The sequence below is a fragment of the Thunnus maccoyii genome, chromosome 14, assembly GCF_910596095.1.
Source record: "Thunnus maccoyii chromosome 14, fThuMac1.1, whole genome shotgun sequence".
Classification (NCBI taxonomy): Eukaryota; Metazoa; Chordata; class Actinopteri; order Scombriformes; family Scombridae; genus Thunnus; species Thunnus maccoyii.
The window spans coordinates 29701660-29721019 of NC_056546.1; the positions used below are offsets into that span (position 1 = coordinate 29701660).

Consider the following 19360-nt stretch of genomic DNA (forward strand, 5'->3'; position numbering starts at 1 on the left):
TGGTAACTGCTTTGAGTACAGTGGCTGCCATTGGTCTCACTGCAGCCCACACGCATGTTATTTAGGTTAGTACTAGGGATGTGCAGAGGGCCCGGTATTTGTATTTGTATCTATATTTGTTGAAGCAACAAAATTGTTTGTATTTGTATTTGTATTTGAATAGAAGTGGAAAAAACCCTGGCCTTAACGAATCCAAAATTGGCCACCCTATCTCCAGAGGAGTGGGAGGAAATGCAACAGGCCTGCAGGTCACACTTGAAATAAGTGGTGAAATGTACGTGTTTTAAATGTTATTATTGCATAGTCATGTGATAATACTGTGACTTTGAAGGCCTAATTTTTACTTGCACAGTCACATCAAAACAAATTCATAAACCTGTCAATCAAGCTTTAGGTTGCTTGTCTGGCTTGACCTAGGCCATTACCATGGGAATTTAACTTCAGAAGAGCTTCAAAGGCTTTAGCTTACTGGTGACATCTGTGTCACTGTTATCAAAAGGGGGGGAAAAAAACTATAACTTGCATTGCTATTTTTCAAACTAATGGTTATGAATATGGTTATTACATAACTTTTATGACTACTAGTAATAATATTATTAACAATAATTACAATAACAACATACATATTATTATTCTTTCTCTTTCTTTCTCTTTCTTTCAGTTATGTGACTGCTTCAAAAGTGATTTTCAGGCAAGAGGTCTGCAAAACTTAACTGCAAACCTCCAACAAGCTGCTGAAAACCCTAGAGAGCCTGTGAGGGAATTAGGGAATTGGTGGATGACATTTGCACACAGATGTCACACAGAGTCCGATGTTTTGCTCCTGGAGGCAGCAGCTCTGGACCCCAGGGTCAAGGAAAAGGTTTTCTGGTAGAAAAGGGTTTTCTGGTATGAAATGAAAGGTTGCCATTTCATTGTGAAATGATTATTACATCCTCTAAGTGCATATTTAGTTTTTTAAAGGGTCAGGAAACATCACATCCTATACCCAGGCAGACTGAGATGGTGAGGTAGGAGATTTCCAGGCAAGAAGTATCCTGCAATGCACCAAAAAAGTGGTAAAGGCAATAATGTCCTTTTCTTTAGTGCCATATGAGATAAAATTGTTTACTGGGTAAAGTTCACTCTTTTGAAATTGTAATTTATATCCTGAGTGTGAACCAAATTCCATTAGATTCAATTTAATTGTAGGAAAGGATGCCACTGGGTTATTCACTTATAACAAAAGGTCATCTGCGTCAAGTGACACACAATGTTCTATTCCACCTCGCCATATTCCCTGTAAAAGTGGAGATGTTTTCAATGCAATGGATAGTGGTCCTATTGCAATTTCAAAGAGCAAGAGTGACAGTCTTTGGAACGTGCCAAATCAATATAGATTTTTATCTTCATTGATTTTCTTCAAATATTTTTTCTATTGTTTACAATAATATTGCTCACCTTGCTGACGTCAGCTGACCTGCCTATGCAGGGCATATATATAGGGCCACCTCCCTCTCACTTCTAACCTGACAAAGGTCCTGCTTGGGTTGAAACATAGTTATTCTGTGGGTGAAAATAAACACCTTGGGAGCATTACAGCAGTTTGCACAGACTCTGTCTTTCTTTTAATTGTCTTTTATCTGCTCAGCATCTGCACCAGACAGTGTATGGATATGCATGTTATATTTTTTCTATATTTGTTTAGTCTCTTGACTTAATATTTGTTTTACACTACAGTTAGGCTATTTATTTTATTTTTGATTGCACATTCAAGTTAATATTTTCTTCTTGATATTTTTTAAATGTAGAGTATCGTTAATAGTTTCTATTGTATTATTATATTACTATTATATTATTACTATTATTATATCTTGTCAATAATGCTCTTGATTTAATATTTGTTTTTGCACTGCAGTTGTAGTCTATATTTATTGTCTTGTATTTTCTTGTTGATATTGTTTTTATTTGCATTGTAATTTATATTTCCTACTTTTATTATTTCAGCTTTTCATTTCAGCATGATAAAAAATATTTAACAACCCAGCGTTTAGTTGCATACACCTTTTATTCATTTATTTGACAGGGAAAATGTATATTACATATATTGCACCAGATTTCCATCTGCAGTCCCTCGGTGGGTCATTGGTGACAGGCAATTTGGTGCAGCATAGAAAATACAACATAGAAAATTAAAATTACAATACATTACTGGGCAATGCATAATCTAAAATACAATACAATACAATAGCATTACATTAAAAATTATATTAAAAATAAATAAACAAATAAATAAAGCCCTATATAGAACTCTAATGACTGCAAGACTAGTTTTCTCTCTTTGCCATTTTAAATGCAAGGTTCAAAGATTTTAAAAGTACTGCACTCTCTGTGCAGACACTCTCTCTACATTTAAGAGTAGGCTTAAAACTTTGTGATAAAGCTTATAGTTAGGGCTGACCAGGCTTGCCTTGAAACAGCCTCTAGTTATGCTGCTATAGGCCTAGATTGCTAAGGGACCTCTCTCATGGATGAATAATAAGAGCTGGATAGGGAGCCACTGCCCAGCCTTGCAGCCAATTTTTCCCAGTGGTCACTCGCGGTATTGCAACAAAAAATACCCCTGTGACCCAAAAAGCATTTCCCCATAGACCACCAATGTAAAAGAGACATCTGTAAAACTGTTGACAGGACATGTCGAACTGCAAACAACATCAATTATGGTTCTTTCTATTATGACCTTTTCACCCATGGAGGTTTTATATTTGTAAAACTTTCCTCGAGCCGAGAAAAGCGATTTAAAAATCTGTTACGTTATCACAATGTAAAGTCTATGGGCCAAATGGGAACTTGCAGGCGGGCCAGCAGGAGAAACACTTCTGTGCATATTCAGTGGGCTGCACAACGCGGAAGCAAACCCAGAACCCACAAACTTTTTTTGGCATATACGCCAGCCGAGCAATTCCTATAGGACTGAATGGGCGCCAGCTCTTCTACATCCATGTCCTCTCCATCTGTATGCAATCATTTGCCATTAATGAATGTTACTATCTTGGCTTTTTCCCCAAGGTTTTTGTGCTTTCTCATCTCACAGGAAACTCTGGGATCCAGGCTGTGAGCCTTTACTGCGGGGATGATGTCGCGATCCTGTTGGTGTCCTTCTCTGGCTATTGCTGCTATTTGTTATTGCCAGTCATATCTCTATTATTATTATTTTTATTATTATTATTGTTGATATTCTGCTTCTCTGTGTCTCCCCCCCTCCCCCCCTCCCCCCCTCTCTTTCTCTCTCTCTCAACCCAACCGGTCAAGGTAGATGGCCGCCCACCTAGAGCCAGATTCTGCTTGAGGTTTCTTCACGTTAAAGGGGAGTTTTTCCTTGCTGCTGTCGACAAGTGTTTGCTCACAGGGGAATTGTTGGGTCTCTGTAAATGATAGAGTAGAGCTGCTCTATGTGAAAAATGCCCTGAGATGACTTTTGTTGATTTGGCGCTATATAAAGAAAATTGAATGGAATTGAATTGAAAGTTTATCTGGCGTGATTTATTTTCCAAATATCCCACTCAATCTTCCAGTATTGGCCTTTTGTATAAAGTGCATTGCATATGACTCATGCGTCCCCTCTGGAAGTCAGTTGTTTTCATTGTTAACATTACAGTAGTATGACAGTACAGTACTTTAGTCAGAACATAGTGTACCTCGGAGAAAAAAAGTGCAAAGAGTAGGCCTATTTCCACATGAACAACACAGTGTTTTTATTCAAAACAGATGCCCCAAAGAACAAAGTGTAATTCATTAGCTGTTGTGACAGCTAATGAATTACACTTGTATTTGAATGCAGCAGACACATATTTTCTCCAAGCTTGCGCAAATTTCACACACAAGTCTTTCCAAAAAACACTCCTGTCATGAATAAAGTCTATTCATAAGACTGAATGAAAACAGAGGAATTTAACTATCATATGTTACTTTTCATCTCCTACCCCATGCTTTAGAAAGGTATTCAGAAAATGCAAAAACATTATCAAAAAGATATTCAATTAAAGCCCCATTCTCAAAACCTATCAGATCTAAGCCATATAAACTTTTTCAAAAAAAAATTGTCAAAAATCAGTACAGACAGTATAGAATGAAATAAATTTCGTTCTCCACCTCATTTAGCTCACAGTATTCACAGATTCTTTCATCTTCAATCACACCTCTGTACCTTCCAGTTTCAATATGCAGTGGTAATATACCACATCTTAACAGAGTATCTCTGACTTTTAGCCAAATTATACTTTTTTAAAAAAGCAATAAGTTCATGCCCATGATTGTGTACATTTAGTCCAGACTTGGTAAACTTTAAACTCTTTCACCTCCACATTTGCTTTTTGGAGATAATTTTCTTCAAGTCTACATTCTTCTAATAAATCAAAAATTTCAGATACCTGCAACAGACAAATCCCAGTAAAATATTTCACTAGTGACCCTGTTGGATGGTAAAACCAGCGGCCTGTTCCACAGGCCCACCATGTTGGCCTTCCACCTTACCCCACAGGAGTCCCACCCTTTATCTCCATTAACTGCTAAAATAGGTGCAAATTTAGGAAGTCCCAAAAAGTAAAGTTATGCATAATTAAGGACGTGGTCACTTTGAGTGACAGGGCAGTGGTATGACTCTGGGTTGTATCTAAAGTCGGATATATACAGAGTAACAGGAAGGGAGCCAGGACAGTCCCCTGGGGGGCTCCTGTATTACTGACCACCGCATCTTACACATAGCCCTGCAGCCTCACATACTGTGGCCTACCAGTCAGATAATTGGTAATCCAGGTCCACCTGCATTGTCCATAATTTGTCTCCCAGGAGTAAAGGCTGGATGGACGCCTGTCTATGCCTATGTGAATTGGCCATGGCCTCTTTCTAGTTCACCAGCCCTCCTCCTCCATTCATCGGGTGCTGGAAGCAGGAGACTGTCATGTCCTCACAGAGGGACAGCTGCTCTGATGACTCCCTGTCCTGTGCATGAGCACGAATGTCCCCTGTTGATTGGCTGGAACAGTGTTGTGTGGCTCGGTCTGAGCCACTTTGTCTCCCATTAATAGAGCCAGGGCTGTGTATGAACATTGGATTTTTTTTTCAGCGCACACACAGAACAGACAGCCAGCGGACCATGAGGAGATGAATTTGACTAAAAATGTATTGAACAAGCTTTCTTCAAAATCACTGACTCTACCTTTAATGTCCTCAGCCTTAACACACTTCCTCAGAGGAGAGTGATCAGAGAGAGGAGAAGAAGAGGATGAATGTCCTTTCCACCTTCTCTTCTCTTCCTCCATTAGTGGGGGTTGATAATTGCAAACAGGCAAATCCTATCTGGAGAAAAGATGCACACACACACACACACACACACACACACACTTAACCCTTAACCTAACTGCCACACACATAAGCAAGGTCAGGATAGGAGTAACTGATGTTTGAATTAATGTTTTGTTTAAGTTCAATTTCAAATTCACCAAAGACACTTTCTTTCAGCTGACTAAAAACAGTCTTAACTTAAAGTCCACTTACCAACTTGTTTTGGAGCGTCCTACCATATCACACCATCTTCATCAGCAGATTAGCAGGTAGTCGACTCAGTTGGAGCTGCAGATGACATATGGCCTATCCTCCGGGACGACTGAGCAAACTACATCTGATGATGAAGACCATGTGATATGGCTGAAGTCTCCTGAACAAACGAGTAAGTGGACCTTGAATTAAGATTGTTTTGTCAGCCACTGTTTCAAGGTCAAGAATGAACTGTCAACCTCAACTGCTAGCCAACATGGATGAAAAGTCCAAGAGGTGCTCATAATCATGGAAGTTTATGTAAGGCTGCTGTAGTCTAATGTAGTCTAACCGCGCAGCTAAACAGAGAGGTTTGGTGCTTAAAACAGAGGAAATGGTTAGCAATATGACTTATATACATATATGATTTATATACCAAATTTAGCGAACTGATATCGTAAATGTTATGAGCCCAGACTGTATAATCAGACATTGAAGATGATGTTGCTCCATGACTGTTTCTTCCCATTGATTTTCTAGGGCTAGATCTAGATCTAGATCTAGGGCACAAATATCAGTAAAATTAACCGCCGTATCTTTTCACTTGCTATACTTTCTCTGGTTTCCATGGTCACATAGTGAGCTGCGATGGCAGGTTGGAAAATAGTCGAACTATCATTTATCAACTCTGATGGCAGCAGAGGCAACCGAAGCCCTGCTTCTCCTTGCTGCCTCACTACTTTGGTGCAGAAATATCTCAACAAGCGTTGGATGGATAGCCATGAGATTTTATGTAGATATTCATGTCAATCTCCTTGTGTCATGTAGAATTCATGTAGAAGTCATTGTATAAATTAGTCATTGATTTTTTCATATAACAGCCAAACACAGCAGGAACAACAGTAACAATGTAAAAAGACAATAAAAGAGGGGAGTGTATCTTAATTACTTTGGTGATTCCTGATGTTTCCATGTGCAGGTTGGCATTTTTTGGTTCAGGCTGAAATCTTTTGCCTTGATAACTATTAGATAGATTTCCATGTAATTTTGTGGAGACATTAATGTTTCCCACAGTAGGAATTACTAGGTCTTGATGATCCCGTGACCAAATACCCACAATACATCCATACAACTCTTACTGTAAAATAGGAAATATAAAATATTAATCTAGAACAAAGGTATTTCTGACACTCCCATTACTGTATATATACAGGATGATACTGTATTTGTAATATTTAGCTCATACACAGCTGAAGCCATGACATATACTATATTGACAAGACTGAAGTAGGTCCTTGAAGGTCAAATGAATGCAGTCAGACTGAAACATCTACCTGCATCAGTTTGCATGAAAACAAGTGGTAGACTCATTCTCGAGTCACTTTACAACTACAATTTCTATCACAGCTGTTATAACAGCAGGATGAGTCATTTTTAATTTGAAAGAATCCCATGATTGCAATAAATGTACCTTTCATTTTGAGGATCATTTTCAAAGTGTGTTTTTTAGCTCGGAGAATCACAAAGCCAGCTGGCCACACCGAGTCATGTTGTAATTACAAGGGCTTGCAGCACATGGCATCATTACGCAGGGATTTGGGCCCATCAAGCCGTCGTCATAAACCTCTGCAGGCGCATGGTGTCCTAAGATGTGGCTGACAGTCGGAGGGACATCTTTTGGTCTTGACTACAATTACAGTGCAAAGACACAAGACAGGAAATTCTTTTATGAATTCTTTTTATGAAGCCTTCTATGCTGACCTGAGACCATAATGCCATTATGCCAACCACCCATGTGCTTTTTTATACATGCAATTAGACGAGCCATTGCATGAGGTCCACCGTCTGTTCAATCATCTTATGGTCAAGCTGCACTGTGGAATTATTAAAAGTATTGCACCCTTCAATTTCAGGGATTAACCCACATGGTGTTATGAGGAAGCCACCACATAAAACAGAAAGGCTATAAAATTTTAATTCTGCTTTTTAATGGTCAGTGGATCAAACCTTTATGTGCAGAGGGCCCTGCAGACCATGAACACATGTTCAAACTATCAACTAGCTGTAAAATCTCAACAGTAACGTACACATTAAAACAGTGACCTCTTCTGTTTTGCATCAGGAATGTGACGATGGGTCTGTAACATGGAGCATTTTAGGAATCTGTCCAAATTATAGTTGTGCTAAATAACTGAACTGAATGCATTGAGCCTACTCCAATGATTGACTGCTGTATGTGTTTCATTAAAGATATCATCCATTATCATAGAGTATAGTAGTAACTCAATATGACCACCTCCATATAAAATAAATAAAATAATAAAGTCCAGGACTTCCCGCTTTTTCCTGGAAAGACAACAGGAGTCCCTGTGGAGAGGATCAAGAGCTACAAAATGTGTGGTGCACTGCAATTTTGGAATTCTTTCCATGGTGGACAGATGGCCTTTTCTCAACAATTCCAGGTCAAAATCAAGGAAAGCTGTCATATTTGAATATATTTAAGAAAAGTCAGACAAAAACCTGTTTTCTTCATATTTGTCCAGTTTTCAATGTTTCTATTGTAAAAACTGGGTTCTGGGAGATTCTCCAGAAATGACTATTTGAACTTCAGTAGTGCTGAAAATAGTGTTTTCTCAGCAAATTCATCTCAAAATCAATGAAAGCAGTGATTGTGGAATTTATTTCAGAAAAGCCAGACAAGGGAGCTTCTCACATGAAAGGAACCTTTATACTTCCATAGTGGTAAATAAAATAAAATAAAAGCCTTTTTCCCATCACTTTCGGGTCAAAATCAACAAAAGCTGTGATATTTGAATGTATTCAACAATAGTCAGACAAAAATCTCTTTTCTTCATATTTGTTCAACTTTCAGTGTTTATACTGGCTCACGAGTGATGAGTGATTCACTTGTTTTAATCCACTACTAGTTGGCACACTGCTACCTGCACTGGCACTGAATCTACCGATTCATCCAATATGAGTCTTGAAGGGACACTGGACTGGTTCAGTAACACAGTTGGAAAGTAGGAGTGAAGTTGTATGTTTGTTGAGGACCATGTCTGATCATTTTCCCAACTGATACTGACAATATTTAATACTGACACCCATAGAGAAACTAAAAGAAAAAATAACGAAGTATCTTGTGAGAATATATTGAGGTTAACGGCTTCCACAATAAATATCAAAGTCCATCAGATTTAATGAGTAGAAGACTGTACCGATATGATTTTTCACATTATCTGCTGCATATTTAGCCTACAACACACAGATGCAGCTCAGTCGGACTTAGTTAGAGAGTCAGTCAAAGTGGTGCAGTCCAGCAGGCTGTGTTCAGCCTGTGCTTTAATGGGCTGGAGACGAGGACTTCAAAGGCTAGCAGAGCTGACCTGAACACTGTTATTTATTTAACGGTGGGTGAAAAAACAGCAGCAAACTGGTCAGAGAGGGAGGACTGTTTGTCTTCTCCTCCTGACCGGCCCGTACCCTCTGAGGACCAGCAACCAGGAAGAGAAGGAATTCATCTACACACTGAAAACAGCAGCAGAAACCAAGCAGCTCCTTCCAGCAGCTGTTCCACTGAAGTCCAGAATCAGTGATGGACTACTCTGGTGTGAATGTAGTCTGATGCAGGCCATTTTCAGAGCTGCACTCTTTAGTCTGGTTGACTGGGACTCTGGTTGGTTTTCCTCCCTGGATTCGTTTGGGCAGATCTGAACACAGCAATCGTACTCAGGTGCGAACTAACTTTTGCAACCGTAAAACCATACGTTGCTTCTCCCCAACCATAAGCTACTTTTATCACTTTGTTATCATGTAATTTTCAATCAATCTATACTAATTTATCTGCTTGTTTGTTAATTGCTGTGTTGTAGACTCAGTGTCCATTGGGGACTGTTTTAACTTCATGGGGGATATTTAATCTGAGTGGCAATGTGACCTGAAAATATAAATTTTATTACCTTCGTCCTTGGTATCAGCTGCAAATGTAGTGGCCCAGCTGCTAATTTATGAGTCATGCTTTGTGTAGGAGTGACTTCCATGGCTGAATGAATTCACACATATCCTAACATTCATTAACATGAGGTGGAGGAGAATCTTTATCACAAACCTTATTCTCTGGATAAAAGAACTAGAACTATTCATGTTTCAAGTTTCCGAAAAGTCGAAAGTTGATTAATTTGATCATTATTTATCCAAAATAAGCATGATAGCAGAATAGTATCATATAAACTAGGAAAGTGCATGAAAACAAACATCTTGATTAGTTTGTGTTAGTGTAATAGGGACAAATAAATTACACTGTTGAATGAGTCAAACTGCTTTGTGTTAAATCCAGTAGAAATGTTGATGAAAAGCATATATATATATATATATATATATATATATATATATATATATATATATATATATATACACATAGTTGTTAATGGCGACAGGTGAAATGGAGACAGAAGACTGGTTCCTCCTGAACTGATATGTACCTTGACCCAGCAGATCTTCATCTCTCCTCTCTGGATGGGAGAGGCAGATTAAAGGTTTGTGTTGGCCGCAATAAGGCTACATTACATCATATGTATTTGTGTCGTGTACGAGATAAGCAGGTCATAAAACTAAAATGCAACATCGTCTTCAAAAGTGACTGTTAATGATCAGGGTTGGGCTAGATGTAATGGAGATACAACAACTGGACTCACCTCAGACACACTCAACAAAACAGTATTTCGAGGAACAGGATTCACTCTCTCCTTTAAGGCTGACATATAACAAGCAAGCTAGTCATTAGATTGAAAGTGTAAAATTGTTCATAGTAGTCATTCAGAGTGGGTTTAAATGTCAGATCATGAATATTTGAAAGTCTAAAGGCCAAATGTTTTAGTAGCAAATGTTTTATTACCTTGTCTTAAAATGATCCTTTCAGTGTGCTTTGTTACATAACCAACAACGGTCTGAAGTGACCATTCTAGTTTAATGAAGGTCAAAAATGTAAATGGGCATTCCACTGCTTTTACAAATGAAAAACTGTTTACCTAATAGGAGGTATAATTAGCGCTACTCAGACTGTGAAAGTTTTATAATGTCTTCTACTCTTAGACAACAGCTCTGATTACATCGTGTCATCAGGTCTCAGAGACTTCAAATATATAACCGAAAGCCTTTGTTAAAAAACTGTAGAAGTGGAGTGTTAAAGATGTGGGTTGTTATCAGGCATATTAACCAGGATCTAATGAAAGATGTCTTTGAGTTGCATCATGGGAAATGTAGGGGTTCCAGTGTTTTTGGAGCTTGACCCATACTAGGCAGTAAACATCAGGATATGTTGGCCTCTGCTGCACAGATTTTGACCTTTCTTTTTTCAATCTGTCTATCTCACAGGTTCTCTAACTTCATGGAAATACGATACTAAATACCCGGAGTGTACCTTTTAAAGCTCAAGTCAAAGTGGTGTCATACTCATTTAAGGTACATTGAATTGGAAAATTGCAAAAAAACAAAAACAAAACTTTTTTCAATCAATGGTTGGTTATGTTCACTAGCTGGAAGTCTGTCCACATTCACTGATGTTGAGCTTTAGTTTGTTTGACTTTATAAGAAGGAAGACATTAAATCAGAACCACAAAATGGTTAATGAGGACACAATAAAGTCCAAGACTATTTCCATTGTGGTCTTTAATGTAAAGATAACAAAGTTCAGGTGACTTATACCAACACACCAACTCAATATACCAAGACTGATAAAACCGGTAACTGCCCCTTGGCCCCAGAACCCCATCGGCCCCAAAACTCCCAGTTTCACTGTGGAGTTGATTGGCTTGGTAATTTGTTATCTCAGCTGAGCTGGGTTCTGCATCATAATGCTGAGGCCCTGTCCTGCAGTGATGCAGTGTGTCAAATTCTCTTATATATGTTTATTGTTGTTAATATTTGGTTTAAATCAAACTGCCACAAACTTGGGAAGTATAGTTCCAGCAACATGGCACTGGATGGTTTTGGGGTCTGCTCATCTTACCTGATGGCAACTTTCAGTTGGCAGGGTACACACACAAAGCACAAAGAGTGTTTCTCAGTGTTTGCACAAACACTGAGAATGGACTTTACAGTGAAGTAGGAGTCATCTTGTGTTATTCATAGATTCTGGATATTTAATGAGAGAGAAGGAGTATATACCATTTTAAGAATTTCTAACTAGGTAATTGAACTTTTTTGTGGAAAAAACATACCAGACAAATATTATTATTTAAAGCAGAGTACTTTTATATGTTTTAAAACATGTCTGGAGGGGATCTTCAATTTCCAGGTTTCCCTTAATCCATTATTTGATTTTTGTAGCATTGTGGTGGTTCCGGCGGTGGTTACGTATTATTATAATGTGAAAGGTAACTTATTACTGGCACCAAAGAACCAAAAAAAGTACATATGTTGGTGTTAGTACAGGTGAGCAACGCTGTCTCTAGTCTGGTGGAAATTATGTTGTGTTCCATGAATTTTTGGACACAAGTTTAGTGAATCCAGCAGATCCGGACTCAGGGCGGCAGAGTGCTGCGTTGTTTTTGGTCCGGAGCCGTGCAGTACTGTCAGCGGGCCTCACTATGCCGGCTGTGTGACTGTGCGTCCTGGCTTTGCGCACCCTAAAAATATCCCTCGCCAAGTGCGCGGATCAAAGGGGGCAGCAACACCGCCACGAATCCCGCCCCGGCATTTAACCTAAAGCCACTCAGAGGAGGAGCAAGTAGTGTGAGGAAAGGGAACGCGGCATCCAGTGCTGTGCAGAGGAGAGAGAGGCTAGATCGAGTTTCAGAGACGCGCACTGACGGCTGACTTGTGGGATCACTCAGAGGAGAAGTAGCTAATGGGACAAGCGGAGCAGGACACAGAGGAGTAAGAGTCCGTCACTGTGAAGCGGGAACATCACTGACTGACTCCTGACAAACAGCAGAATGTCTAGTTTTCTAACTTTGATGTAGTTGCTCATCTGATGGCAGCAAGGTAGTTTGGAGACAGTCTGAAGAAGAAAAGGGACATCTGCAAAACTTTCCCCCCCAACAGAGAGAGACAGCCTCTCACAAGCTCCAGAGTTGTAGGTCGTCAGGATTTCTATTCACCTGATGAATATAGGGATCTCCGAGTGGATAAAACCAGAATTAGATATCTAAAATGGAAGAGGATCAGAAGTGGGGAGTCGCTGAGAAAGCGAGTGAGGACAGGAGGACTCGCGCCGAGCAGCAGAACCCTTCAAAAAAGCCGCAGTGGAGAAATTGGAGAGATTTGTCTGGTGTAACGATTTGCATGGCATTATCTCTACTGTGCCTTGGAGTTTGCATTGTGGTTTTTGTCCGGACGTCGGAATTGCAGTCCAGGATAGTAAGTCTGGAGCAGCAGCAACGGGACGCGCAGCTCTCCGCGTGGATGTTGTCTCTGGAGCAGGTGGAGCCCGTTATCTTGGGCCGACTGGACCAGATCCTCGAGGAGGTGAGCGCTTACATTCACACGTATACAAACTACTCCTGTAGGTATCGGAAAGAGGAATGTGTGATCTTATGAAAGGGAATTTGTTTCAATCATCCTGCAGAACGTACTTTGTCTATTAAGAGACCAAAGGTTTGGCTCTGTCATAACTGAATTATAAATGAATTTCTTCAGTTTAGAAGAAAACTTAAAACTTGGTCATTTTAGTAACCCGCTGCTGCTAAAGTGCCGTTTTCATTCCACAAGTGTTCCGTACACCATGAAACAACAAAACACGTTTGTTATGGTAACCAGAGTTCATTTACTTTGTCCATTAATTAATTATCAATCTAAGGTGTTATTGAGGTTGGGAGTTTTTGTTTTTTGTGACGTTGGGTGATATTTTCAGGTGCAAACTTATATTTTAAGAATTTTCTTATTCAGTATTCAGGCATTTAATTAAGTTTACCCCAGACTAATGGATTCTCATACATTAAAGAGTTTAAATGGATTATCTGCACAGTTTAAGGTTGTTGTTTTTTTTTTTTTGAGGGGTAAAAACCCCTTACCAACTAGCATGAAAGCCTCCCTGAATTTTCCCTTCATTGAAAAACTCATTTTTTTCAGGTATAAATTACGGGATGGCTTTTATGTTATTTGGTCAATTTTATTTTTTAACTAATTAAAAAGCCATTAAACTGAGCGCATGACATTGATTTATTACAATCCAAAAATAATTCCTGTCAAATCTCATTAAAAGTCTTAATAACATCATTGTTAATGAATAAATGAATTAATTTCTTTATTGTTTTATTATTTAATTTTGAGCTTTTCAGTCAAAATTAAGGTAAGGATTCAGTTCCATAATGGTTTGTTGTTTGCAGTTCCATTTCATGTCACTTTCAGTTTTTGGTATTGATGGAGTTAGAAGTTAATAATAAAGCAGAAGTAATTGATTAAAAAAGTACCTGAAACGAGCCTAAAAGCACCTGTTAAAGTGTATTGGTTGTTTCCTTTGGTTTTATGAGGAATTACCTGTTAGTTAAATCTCTTCAATAAATATCATATAAGTAAAAAAAAAAGTAATTAGTAGTACTGCGATCCTTCTGAAAAAAAAGAAAAAAGTTTGTGCTATAGGACTTGTGTTAAATCGACTCATTGATTAGGCAAGATAGACACATCATCTGTGAATCTGTGCTGAGATAACATGTTAGGAGCTCTATCCCAGCCTTTCACATCTGTTGCTCCTAAAGACGCCCTCTGTGCTGCCCTTTCATTGACCACTTCCACAGCTACACTAACAAGCTCTTCCAGAGTGATTGAAGTCCCGCAGGATCCTGTTTTCTCGTCCTCCATTTGCTTTGGCCTAACAGAAGCAACCCCCTCACCCCCATCCCAACCCCTTTCACCAGAGCCAGTGTAATGCACTTACCAGGGAAGGAAAGAGCACAGGACGCCTACTGGGGACAGAGGTGTTGCGCTCTCCATATGTTAACCTGAGTCTACTATTTTAACTAACGCAATAATAAGAGAAGAAGCTGATAGCTTGAAGAGCTGAATAATAATTTATCACACTGACAAAATAATAACATTTGGACAGTTTTCAGTCTCGTTCAAAGTGTTAAGATAGTCTCAGTGTCCTCTCCTCATCACAGGTTATTACCCCAAGTCATGCTCACACATACAAAGATACAAAAATGCAACAATCCAATCAGAACTGACATACTCAATTCTGATTGGACAATTATTTTTTCATATTGCCACTATTCTGGCACATGACAAAGTAGTTAATTTCCTAAACAATGTGTTTCCATGCATCATTTAAAAAAAAAAAAAGATAAACCTGGTACCTCATAATAGTTATATTGTATAGAATTGGTAAGGGGAACTTGATTTTACAGATCAAAGTCTGTTTTCAGGTGTATAAAAAGTAGTATAAAGATTTTTGTGTCTCCAGAGGGAGCTGTATGAAATCTGATAAACAGCGTGCAATGTCACTTGAGTCACCGTTGGTTGGTGCTGAAGACTACAAGTTTGAAAATGGAACAAATCTGGGAGTGTGGAGTTAGAAAGAAGTAAGGTTACCAGACCTCTGTATCCTGCTCCTCACCTCTGCTCGAGGCTAGCAGCTCCAGGCTGCTACTAGCATAGCACAACCAAATTTCTAACCACGCTGTCGGCAGTTGACTTGCGTTGTGGGTAATGTAGGCGCCAGGTTTTGACAATAAAGAAGAATGCATGAGACAAGACAATATCTTTGGTTCTGCTGCATTACAAACTGTCTATCATGAATGCGTCAATATTACAGGAGTGCAATGCTAAATTGGTGGAGTACTCTTGTAGAGTACTTTAACTTAGTTGAGTAGAAAGCAACTGTGCCTCCGTGTCCCAAGGGAATCAAAATGAGAGTTATTGGTTTCCTTCAAGTTAATATTTCCTTCCATCGGAGGACATTTGGTTAAAATTGAACCTTTCTTAATTTCATTGTGCCACTGGAAGCCCTTTGAATTGCAAATTATATTTTCCACATCCATTTAACTAAAAGAGTGCATCATTCGTGTACAGCCCAGTGTTTAAATGTATTACTGTATGTCTGTGTCTGTTTTGGCAGATATCCATACCTTGAGTCCTTGAGTCAGTGGGCAGCACCACCAAGTTTTTTTGAGTTTTTATGTTGAAAGTATATGTAGACATGAGCTGTGAGCAGTTCAACCATTTGAACAGGTGAACATATTTAGTATATTACAGGGAAAAAGTTAAATTTAAGAAATAAAAACACTTAAAAATTTGTTGGATTTTTGGTAACTAATATTTTTAATCATCTTGTCAACCGAGAGATTTGACTTGAGTCCCGAACCACAGATTAGAAACACTACCTGTACCAGTGTTATCAGTACATACTGAAACACTCTGGAGTGGCCAACCAAAGTCATGTCAGCTATGAGTGGAGACAGCAATTGTAAATACCTGTCAATGAAACAACAGCAGTGAACAGTGAAAAGCAGTACAGTCAGATAAACACATCAGACAATGAATGAAGTTGAGAAAGATAACATGGTGGGGTAAGTGCAGCCAAAAGAAACAGTTATATCCCATTAAAGATGCAACAGAGTCCTGGTTCAGTGCCTGGCTGTGGAGCTCCTCTGTGGGGCCCAGTGAGGAGGATCTCTCTGTCTTCATCTCCAAACAGGCCTGGGGCGATGCAGCCTGCCTCTTTGTTTAGCTCTGCATGTATATATAGCCATTATTAATGGGATACAGCCACAGATGTGGCCTTTTGTAGAGAGAGAGAGAGTTGTCTGTGGTACTTTCACCCAACACTGTCCAGAATCCATCTCCCTGTCTCCTTCAATGATGGCCAGTTTCCTCTGTTATGGAAAATGTGCCCCTTTCCAGCAGCACAGAGAGGGTCCTTATTATTATTTCAATTACATTTGGATCAAGGCAGAATCATTTAGTTTGTTGAGTAATGTTTCTAGTGAATTTGCATCACATTTGCAAATGCATACTCCTACTAATCCAGTCATGCACTGGTTTCCATTCATTTCCACATGGTATACAAATCTATTCTCTTGAAAAGGAGGGTGTGGTGATATTCTATATTTTTAATGTTATCACCATGAACACACACTGTAGTTTATTTTGACTCAATCCCACACACACTGTCCTGCTGCCAGAAATACGTACTCACTAGAGCACCAAATATGGATTCATCCGCCACTGAAAATAGTCCCTAACATACACAATTTTCTCCTGTTTGAGTAGCGTTAGCTAAAAACTACAGTGACCGGCTGTTTTAGGGAATTACTCTGCCTTGAAACCTGATGAAACTATATATTTCTGATCCATATTTGAATTTGTATGTTTTAAATAGGAATCATGGAGATTTGTGAAGAGCCAGGCTAACTCTTTCCCCCTGTTTCCAGTCTTCATGCTAAGCTAGGCTAACCACGTCATAACTCTAGAGAGAAATTAATTTCCCAAAATATTGAAGTATACCTTTTAAATTATTTCCTGTAGATGTTATTTCTCAAAGGCCTCTGAAAAAATGTAGACAATGTGAAAGCTTCTCTTTGAAACGGAATAACTGATGTCACTGCTAAGTAATATTCTCAGCCCACAGCCCTTCAAACTGCAAGGGTAAATTCTCAACAGGTGTCCAAGTTAAGAATAAGCCCTGTGAGGTCCTTATATTTAGTCATACCTCACCCAAATAACTGCCATACTCTTAACAACACCCCTGAAAACACCCTGACCCCTGACCCCCCCTCGACTCTGCCGTTATCTGGCCCTAAACATGGCCCCTTTAACATTTACAATTAACCACAAAGTGCTCTCTGCAGGCCTGGCATTAGCCTGGTGCACATAGTGAGTGCAGAGACGTGATGGGAGCTGCAGGCCACGTACTGAGGTGTAGAAAAGTGAAAATACAGTCTCTCCTGCACTGGTTTCCTCACTCAGCTCCCCACAGACCTATCACCCAATACACTGTGTTGTGTGTATGTATGACTGCAGCTCAGCCCTCCATAGACCTCACAAACACAAATACATGCATATATATTTCTATGATTTGTGTGTGTGTGTGTGTGTGTATCTGGGAGTATAAATGACCCATGTGCTAATCAGACAGCCTAATGCAAGCAGCACACTCAAGTAGAAGTGCTCAAAGAACCTCTGCACTTTGTCAGAGCACAGTTAGTGATGGCTGCACACACACACATAAACACACACTAAGAGTCACTACTTTCACCTACCTGAATGACACATTACACTTGAGCTTGAGACTAAACAGGCACGCTGACAGTTGGAGATATTGTAAAGATATACAGCACAGTAAGGATTTACAATGAGCAAATATAAGTGACTTTTCCTGATGAAAACACAAGATCGCTGTCAAGAAGAAAAGAATCAATAAGACGTTTCACGACACAGTATTAAATGCTTTAGGACTGTGTGATTGATGACACCCAAGTGCTAATAGTGTGCCTGCTAGATACATTTAGAGAATTCACACTACTGCTAGAGGCCTCAAAATCTTAGCATAGCATGAAGTTCTGACATCACATCCATGCTTGCCACAGTTCCACTACCTTTGTTAACTTGATAAAAGTTACATAACTATTAATTGATTAGCATTCAAAAAACAGGGCTGTCTGTGTGTTATCTGCTATCGCAACTGTTTTTATCTTATCCTTTTCATTAACGTTAGAAGAGGATTGGATTAGAATAAATTGAATTAAAAAAAAACCTTGTGTGCATACAAATGGTAAATGAAATTTGAATTCAATTTAATTTTGATATTTGCAGCTATAGACTTCCATAGACTTCTGCCTGTCAAGCTTATGTTTAATCTGTGGTGGTGATGGTTTGAGGGAACAACACCAGAAGTAACTTAAAACAGAAATATTAAACCTGCAGTGCTGAACTTTTTCATATAAATGAACATCCATTATGTCAAGCACTTGCCAAACGAGGTCACACAATGCTGATTTAACATATCACCGCCAGATAAATCTCTCTGTATTTCACAGGATCTGAAGTTTTTAAATCAAATGTTGGGTGCGACATTCCTGTGCTGTTGGCCATTAATCATGCAGCTCTTCTGCACTTTCCAAATGTTATCAGACTGAATGGATCAAAGTCTGATAGTGAAACAAATCATTTCACACGGGTTGACGGTGTGACGCTCAAAACAATTTTGCAATCTCGCATATGTGAGCATGCTGCATGCCTGTGTCAGGCAATCATGGCTGAGCATCCCCCTTTACTCTTACTGCCAGAGGGGGGAGACAAAAGTCTCATACTCCAGCTTTAAAGAAAAAACATAGAGCCAAATCCACAAAACAATTGCACGGCTTTTGCGGCCGCTAAACCTGTGCAAATGAGACAAAAAGATAGTGTGTAATTCACAAAGTACCCGCAAGGGGTGAAATGCCCCGCAAACTGTGCTGCCAAGCAAATAGTATCATGGTGTACCTGTGCCATTTGCATGTATGCAAATTAGGTAATATTCATATATTTGGCACAAAATTGGCCCCTTTCCATGCAAATATACCTTGTTGCATAAACAAACTAATTAATAAAGACCAGCGCTAATTACCACACGCAATAACGATACGCGAGTTATTAGCATCTTCAGATAGTTGGTGTTAACTGTCACATACTCACTCCTCACTCTCTCTCTCTCTCTTTCTCTCTCTCTGACTCTCTCTCTCTCTCTCTCTTCAAATCTTCAAGCTTGTGAGGCTTGAATGATATTGAATTGATATTGAAAGATATCAAGGATGAAATCTTCAGTCAGACATTGGGGGGATCAAGTGGGTATGGGGTGGTAGGCTTATCTCGGACTTTCAGCTACTTAAAAATAAAAACGTCCTGACAGCTCTGATGGAGCTCAGGATTC

The 19360-nt window shown here is 39.2% G+C and overlaps 1 protein-coding gene across 2 annotated transcripts in view; it reads left to right on the forward strand.

Annotated features, from left to right (window-relative positions):
• The first annotated feature begins 12141 nt into the window (after positions 1-12141).
• The window catches only part of col13a1 (collagen, type XIII, alpha 1), a 141710-nt gene continuing 134491 nt past the window's right edge, over positions 12142-19360 (forward strand). For both annotated transcript variants that reach the window (XM_042432580.1, XM_042432579.1), the window contains exon 1: positions 12142-12981. In XM_042432580.1, the coding sequence (XP_042288514.1) occupies positions 12667-12981 (315 nt within the window). In that variant the 5' untranslated portion in view covers positions 12142-12666. The remainder of the gene's footprint in view (positions 12982-19360) is intronic.